Here is an 8,744-nt window from a genome sequence, read left to right on the forward strand (position 1 = left end):
AAGGGATCTCGCCTGGTACAGGTGACTATAGTCATGTGCAAAACTAAACATTCTTTGTGTTCAGTTTCAGTTACCTCTGATTGGAGGGGATGACGTGTCCACCCCAACTGCTGTGCTCTCTCTCTCTCTCTCTCTCTCTCTCACTCTCTCTCTCTCTCTCTCTCTCTGTTAATTAATTCTGCTCTGGCAACTGTCAAAGCAGCAGGCCTCATATTCACACGCCCATTCACAGCAGGAACACAATAGAATTGGTGCACAATCGTCCCCTCTTCCACCTTATAGTAATAACAGGGGTGTGACAAGGCAGAGAAATGTAAAGCACCCACCCAATTTTGTTTATGGGGATGCATCAAGAATGCTTTACAGAAAAAGCTGATGGCCTTGTGAGCCTTCTCTGCTATGTTTTTGAGCTTAGGTTATTTTCTGGAAAATCCCTCAAAACCCCTCATACTAGTAGTGAGACTATCAGTACTGTACCCAGAGAGACCCGGGCGGGCACAGCTCTCCTGTCAATCCAGAAGGACACCCAGGAGAGCATCACCATCAGCATGGTGGGGAAATAGGTCTGCAGCATGAAGAAGAAGATGTGCCGCCTGAGGATGAAGTTTATGTAGAGCCTGTTATACCAACCTGGGGGGGGGGGGGGGGGGAATAGAGAGAAAGGTGGGGTGGGGGGATAAAGAGAGAGAGAGAGGTGGGGGAGAAAGAGAGGGGTGGGGGGGGGAGAGAAGGGTGGGGGGAGAGTGGGGTGGGGAGAGAGAGAGAGAGAGAGAGAGAGAGAGAGAGAGAGAGAGAGAGAGAGAGAGAGAGAGAGAGAGAGAGAGAGAGAGAGAAAGTTAAAGAGGATCATTCAGTGATCTCTCTTGGTGGAACAGTTCATCACCATCACTCTGGGTAATCAGAGCTCATTATGAAATAGGAAGGAATCTAGTCAGAATTATAGTCACATGCGACATCACATGGCTATGATGCAATGGACACGTTAGTACTGAGGTTTGGGCAGGATTCCACACTGACACTCTGTGGAGGAAAATCTCCTAAACTCTCGCTCTCCTCAGACTGGCAGAGTGGAATCAGAAGCAGGAGGGTTTGGGATGTTGGCTTTGGCTCTTACAGAGCAGTTAAGTTACGTAATAATAAGGTGAGTAGCAGAGGAGTAGGACAGAGGAACAGCACTGTGGGCCCCTATGCATCAGGGTGCAACACAACCACACATACCCGTGCTGCTGTAGAAGGCAAGCCCGAAGGAAGGGTGAAATTCTTCAATAAAAAACTGCGAGAGCACGATCTCGTCAGTCCTTAATGAATCGTTCCCGTTCTTCCAGTAGAGCATGAGGTCGTTCTCATTGTATGCGTCTTCAAGAGAGGAGAGAACAGGGGAGAAGGTGACTCCTTCATGTGGCCTCTCTTAGAAGAATCATGAGCTATGTCCCTCAGAGGAGAAGAGACACTGAGATTCAGTATTACCACATCTGCTCTGAGACCAGGCCCATGCTTTCTGTGTGTGTGTGTGTGTGTGGTTTGTGTTTGTGTGTGTGTTCTAATCTGGGTAAGGTACACTGCACTGCCTCCTGAGATTGGGTTTGACACAATCATGACAATTGAAACGTCAGTGTACTAAAACAACTCTGATAAGAAATGACCAACTTCAATTTGACTCTAGCTCGGTCGTTCCACCAATTAGGTGCCTTTTGAGTAGTGTAACTTGGTGGGAAGAAAAAGTGTTCTTTTTTTAAAACTTAAAATGAATCACTAATAACATTAAATAAATAAACATCTCCGGAAATTACTTTGTCAAAGCAACAAGGGCTTTACAATAATGGTGAACTTGGAGAAATGTTGGGGTTAAGTGGGTTAAAATCTTCCTAGAAGCCACAGAGGGTGCACAGAGGGACAATGTTTGAAATACAGAATTTTTGCACTTTAGCAAGTCTTTATTCATATTAAAAAAATAGATTTATTGAATTGTCCCTGTGGTCTATATTAAAGGGCACTTCATTTAATAAAACAAGCTTTTAAAATTAAATATTTGTGCACAATTTCTACTTAAAATATCAAAGGGGTGCAAAGGGCACTCAATTTGTGGAACGACCCAGCTGCTCTTCCTTTAAAGATGAACAGGACTTTTAATCCCTGGTAAATCCTGCATCAAAAATACATGTATTATGGACACAAACTGACCTGACCGTGGATTACCAATGTTAATTAATCTATATAAAAAGAGGAGGGCCAACTCTTCCATATTATGTATTAATTGTGTTCTATGAATACACGTGAGCTAATATACAATATATCGCAATACACCCAAATACCCTTATTGTTTTATACTCACAGCTCTCCAGTTCCAGAGAGCAATTCTGTGTGTCCAACGGAAAACTACTGAAGTCCATGGCGCAAAGAGCAGTCACAGTGATCCTAAAGCAAAGTGCAAAATCAATAATATGCACCACAATACAGCAGTTGCAGAAAACAACTCTCCCATGTCTCCTATGTGTATAAAGCACCAATAGCACAGAATAGTACACTATCCTAAAGGCCTTATGCTTCCTGTGGTAAAGGAGGCCCATTCTCTGTGCACCTGACACTGTAGAGGATGTTGCCATCAGGGTACACCCTCAGCATGATGTTCTCCATGGTTGTGTCATGGATGAAGGAACGTTTGGAGTGGACAAAGAACACGTCCGGCACCCAGATCTTCTTCACCAGCCGAGCGTCAAATGTCCGGCTCCTGTTGCTGCTGGAAGGGAAGGCCAGCCGGTCGTCCTGCCAGTAGTGTCTCAGGTACAGAGTCATGGTGAAGTCCTATACAAACACACCAACACACCAAGGCTTAGGCCCGATAGACAAACTATCACATTATCAATGTGTGAGTAATTGTATCTCAATAATGGTTCACATAAATGATTTGTATGTACAGTAGGTCGAGAGACAGGGTCATGCAGGGTCAAAGTGACTTTGACTGTTATGCCTCAACATTAAATTGGGCAGAATAGAGTCGAACAGAGTTCCAACACTTAAAGGGATAGTTCACCCAAATTACAAAATGACATATTGGTTTCCTTACCCTGTATGCAGTCTATGGACAAGGTATGACAGCAATCCATGCTTTGGTTTTCCTGGTACTGTTTCCAAATGCTAACATTTTAGCATTTGTGGCACAAATCCCATTTAAGTCATGGTACTGATATTAGCATTTTTTAACTTGTGCATAGACTGCTTACAGGGTAAGGAAACTAATGTGCCATTTTGTAATTTTGGTGAACTATCCCTTTAAGGATGAGGGACAGAATATAAGGGTTGTCTCATTGTGTGAAAGTGAGTTTCAGTGGGTTGGTCACACACACACACACACACACACACACACACACACACACACACACACACACACACACACACACACACACACACACAGTCTTGTACAGCTAACCTTGTGGGGACACACAATTCAGTCCCATTCAAAATCCTATTTTCCCTAACCCCTAACCCTAACCCTAAACCTAACCCTAACCTGTATTCTTACCCTAACCCTAACCCTAACCCTAACCCTAACCCTAACACTAATTCTAACCTTAACCCTAAACCCCCTAGAAATAGCATTTGACCTTGTGAGGACTAACAAAATGTCCCCAGTTTATAAAATGTATGTTTGTTTACTATTTTTGTGTCCCCACAAGAATAGTTAAAAACGTCTGCACACACACACACACACACACACACACACACACACACACACACACACACACACACACGCACGTTTATAGACTTACCATGTTGACTTCAGATATACTGTCAATGCTCTCCACCTGCACGTCTATGCCCACAGGAATAGCTGCCCCTACAGGGGTGAAAATACAGCCCCAATCAGTAAACAGCTTGAGATTTCACATGTCTATCTTGACAGGGCAAGGAAGTTTAGTCAGGCTTTTGGCTGTGTGCTGTCATATGGATTCATGACTCAATGTCTGACTCAACCTGAAAGCTATTTTATGACCTAGCATCACTGGGTTTCACAAGACCTATCACGAATATATCACATCTGTCTGCACATGTAGCCTTAGTTATACAGTTTGTGAGAAATGGGGTGGTTTACCAAAATATTTGTAAACCACCCCAAACACTATACTTTAAATGACATTTTGGGTAAACAAATTGTGAATAAGAGAGAAACCCAAACAAGGGGGTCAAAGAGCAACTTGGGGCTATGCTTGGTCTCAACAGAGATACTGTGACACTGTGGTCACGCTGAACATTCGACCGCTAAGCCCTATGTTGTGACTATCCTGTCCATCACTATCCCTGCTAAACACAGCTGCAGACTAGAGGGCCCCACATAACCCCAAAGACCAGAGGGCCCCACACCTCCCCTCCCCACAGACACAGCATTCTCATAACTCAGGGATCCAAGAGACGCTGTGTCACCAAACTCATAAATGGCTTCTCTCCATATCTCCTTTCATTCTATAAGTCCTTATCACATAAAACCTACTACATCCGTCTATAATCAAGATACATCCATCTATAATTTCAGTGCATTCGGAAAGTATTCAGACCCCTTGACTTTTTCCAAACTTTGTGACGTTACAGCCTTATTCTAAAAGTGATTAAATAGTTTTTCCGCCTCATCAATCTACACACAATACCCCATAATGACAAAGCGAAAACAGGTTTTTATAAATATTTGCAGGTTTTCAACAAGGATCTCTCTGTACTTTGTTCCATTCATTTTTGCCTCGATCCTGACTAGTCTCCCTGTCCCTGCCGCTGAAAAACAACCCCACAGTTTGATGCTGTCACCACCATGCTTCACCATAGGGATGGTGATAGGTTTCCTCTAGACGTGACACTTGGCATTCAGGCCAAAGAGTTCAATCTTGGTTTCATCATACGAGAGATTCTTGTTTCTCATGGTCTGAGAGTCCTTTAGGTGCCTTTTGGCAAACTCCAAGTGGGCTGTCATGTGCCTTTTAATGAGGAGTGGCATCTGTCTGGCCACTCTACCATAAAGGCCTGATTGGTGGAGTGTTGCAGAGATGGTTGTCCTTCTGGAAGGTTCTTCCATATCCACAGAGGAATTCAGGAGCTCTGTCAGAGTGACCATCCGGTTCTTGGTCACCTCCCTGACCAAGGCTCTTCTTCCCCGATTTATCAGTTTGGCCGGGCGGCCAGCTCTAGGAAGAGTGTTGGTGGTTCTAAACTTCTTCAATTTAAGAATGATGCAGTCCACTGTGTTCTTGGGGACCTTCAATGCTGCAGAAATGTTTTGGTACCCTTCCCCAGATCTGTGCCTTGACACAATCCTGTCTCTGAGCTTTACGGACATTTGCTTCGACCTCATGGCTTGGTTTTTGCTCTGACATGCACTGTCAACTGTGGGACCTTATATAGACAGGTGTGTGCCTTTCCAAATAATGTCCAATCAATTGAATTTACCACAGGTGGACTCCAATCAAGTTGTAGAAACATCTCAAGGATGATCAATGGAAACAGGATGCACCTGAGCTCAATTTTGAGTTTCATAGCAAAGGGTCTGAATACTTATGTAAATAAGGTATTTCTGTGTGTAGATTGATGAGGAAAACATTTTACTTAATCCATTTTAGAATAAGGCTATAATGTAACAAAATGTGGAAAACGGGAATGGGTCTAAATACTTTCCGAATGCACTGTACGTCCATCTCATTATAATCAAGATACATCCATCTATAATCAATATACGTCCATCTATAATCAAGATACATCCGTCTATAATAAATATACCTCTATCTATAATCAATATACATCCATATATAATCAAGATACATCCATCTACCGTTCCGACATATCAAATGAATGAGGAGCTATTCCATAGTCCCTCAAAATACATCACAGGGGTTTGAGTTGGACTGCCCCTGCCTCACACGTGTCTGTAGAGCAAACAGACAGAGTTACATATCTGCCTTGGTAGGATTAAAGTGCTCATGGCAGTATCAAAATGAGTTCTTTGAAAGATAAGCAATTTCAGGGGAAAATGGTTTCCTAATTTCAATTCCACCAAATGTACTCTTCTCTGTGACCTGCCCAATCTAATTTCAACGTTACAGGGATTAACTTTCTCCATCGACCCTACCCCACCTCGCCTAGACAACACAGAAACAAACACAGACAAACACAGGTATAGTTTGGAATAGATAGGAAAACAGACAGATGGAAACCTAAATGCACATAAATCCATAACGTGCCATCACACCACATTTAGAAATATGTACCTAAACGGTCATTATAGCCTTCAGTATAACTGTTATGTAAATACATGTCACAGCGACAGTTGATTTACAGTGGGACCCCAAACACTGACACACATGCAAACATTCATAAACATGATCAGTAGTTCAATCTAATACTGTCTGAATACCTAATGACCATACTGTGGTAGTACTGTATGCATGGGACTCTTTGCTGCTCTGGACTGCCCAGTAAGATTTAGCATTTGGTATTGTTTCAGAAAGCGTGGACCGTAATCCAGATTACTATAGTTCTAACATCTGTGTACCCGGCCGCAGGCTGTCTATGTCTGCTAGGATCTGCAGACAATCTGGGTCAGTGATTTATTTTCTGGAATGGGGTGTTACAAAAGATGACACTGTAACCTACTTTCTGCTCCAGGAGAGAGCATACAAGCTACGGTACTAGTGTCAACGCTGCCTCTTCCAAAACCTGAATTATACCTAATCTGTATGGATCTGCTGTGTGGCACGTTATGGACTATCTATAAGAACAAATTACTGTAGGTAAATCTCCATTATCCTCTCTCTCTCTCTCTCTCTCTCTCTCTCTCTCTCTCTCTCTCTCTCTCTCTCTCTCTCTCTCTCTCTCTCTCTCTCTCTCTCACTCATCTCTCTCTCTCTCTCTCTCTCTCTCTCTCTCTCTCTCTCTATCTCTCTCTCTCACTCACTCACTCACTCACACTCTCTCTCTGTTTGTGTCTCTCTCTATCCACCCCCCTTCTCTCTCTCTCACTCTCTCCCTCCCTTCCCTCTCTCAAATGACCCTTGACTTCCCCATTCACGCTTAATTAATGAGTCAAACCCAACACGTGCTGGTAAAAGCACACACAGTCACATCCAAACGATACATTATCATAGTTAACCACAGGCAAATTTGTTGTATACCCACCAAGCCAAAGGAGATTGGGTGGATGGTCTTACCTCCAAAGCCAGGCCGCATTGCAAAGTCATGGTCCTCGATACGGAGCAGCTGTTCAGATTTAATTAGCAGGGACTTGGTGCTGTCAGACTTTTTCATCTTAAAGTCTATTCGTCTGAGGAGCAAAGAGGACACAGATCAGCATATCAGATGTAATATTTCCTCAGAAATACACACTCACACCAACTGGCACACACACGCGCACACACACACACACGCACACACACACACACACACACACACACACACACACACACACATACCTACACACTCTCTTAAGGTAGCAACATCTGCTCTGGGGTGTTAGCTGTTAAGAATTATTCATTTCACTTTATATGTCATTAAAACCTAAAGTAAGTGTCTACATAATGTGAGAGCTCTTCAATAATGATTTAGCCCATTACCTTCTCCCCTCTGTTCTAATTGGTCTCCTGTCAGTCGAGTCAGAGCTGAGCTGGTTCTGTAATTAGTCCTGGAGGATTATATAGTCTTCCCAGAAACTCTCACATTACAGTTAGTCGAGGGTCAAATGACATGATTGATGAATCCCTCCAATTTGGTTGACAACACACCCTGCATCATCACTCGTAAAGCTTCTAAATAGCATCATACGAAGCTTCAGTCAACTGATATTCAAATTTTACAATACTACCCAAACACAAACAACTCCTCTATTATTACAAATCATATTCTGGCGTACACTCAACCCCCTTATCAACACCCCTCTCCATCATTACCCACAAACTACTGCTTCTCTCTTACGAGGTGTCCCCACCCAAACACGGGTCCCCTAACATTACCTCTAAGTCCCTGTGGTTACCTCACCTGCCCTGGCCTTTATCCACAATGCACTGCAGTAATGACGTCTGTCCCAGCACACATTGGAGATCATTCACGCGACCATGGTAAATTCACCATCAGTGTTTTTGAAAATTTATAGAGATTGGATTGATGCATTGAATCCATGAATAGCATTCCATGTTAAACAATACAACTCCCCCCAAAAAATAACCTTTTAACCATATCAATCAGACGACAGATCAACAGAACAGTAACGTCCTGTGGTGTGTGTACTAAATTAAACGTTGCTACCAGAACTATACACAAACCAGCTTCAAACCAAACAGAACAGATAAGCAAACACAACCGTTGACAAGAACATAACACAACTCCAGTGGGACCACACTACTAGAATCTGGCTCACCCTCCATGTTGGTTCTTGGTATTCTCCCCAAGGTACACATCCTTGTGCCTCCTCTTGTTGGGTCGGTGGCTGCCGTTGAGAAGTGTGACAGGCCACAGCCAGGCCAGACACATCAGCCTGAAGGCCAGGAGCACCAGGTTCATGTCTGGGGCTGGAAGAGCGGGAGCAACCAGGAGGTCTTCCCAATGCGTCTGAGTCTATCTCTCAGAGATCTTCCAGGAGGTCAGTGGGACACCACGACTGTCCCTGTCCGGTGGCCCATCCATATCCCAGCAGCACTCATTCTACCTCACCGCGCACATGCAGAGCTCTGAGAGATCTGTGTTATACAACCCTCTCGTCCTCTGTTACATGCTGC

At 43.7% G+C, this 8,744-nt stretch overlaps 1 protein-coding gene across 1 annotated transcript in view; it reads right to left on the reverse strand.

The window, feature by feature from the left end:
* The window catches only part of LOC311099664 (gamma-aminobutyric acid receptor subunit rho-3-like), a gene marked incomplete at its 5' end in the record, with an annotated part of 10,580 nt that extends 2,051 nt beyond the window's left edge, over window positions 1–8,529 (reverse strand). Inside the window, 7 exons of the mRNA XM_084140385.1 lie at window positions 478–630; window positions 1,219–1,356; window positions 2,333–2,415; window positions 2,579–2,802; window positions 3,768–3,835; window positions 7,185–7,297; window positions 8,387–8,529. Of these exons, the coding sequence (XP_083996511.1) occupies window positions 478–630; window positions 1,219–1,356; window positions 2,333–2,415; window positions 2,579–2,802; window positions 3,768–3,835; window positions 7,185–7,297; window positions 8,387–8,529 (922 nt within the window). The remainder of the gene's footprint in view (window positions 1–477; window positions 631–1,218; window positions 1,357–2,332; window positions 2,416–2,578; window positions 2,803–3,767; window positions 3,836–7,184; window positions 7,298–8,386) is intronic.
* Between the last annotated feature and the right edge of the window lie 215 nt (window positions 8,530–8,744).

The sequence above is a fragment of the Coregonus lavaretus genome (assembly GCF_964263955.1).
Source record: "Coregonus lavaretus genome assembly, chromosome: 24".
Lineage (NCBI taxonomy): Eukaryota > Metazoa > Chordata > Actinopteri > Salmoniformes > Salmonidae > Coregonus > Coregonus lavaretus.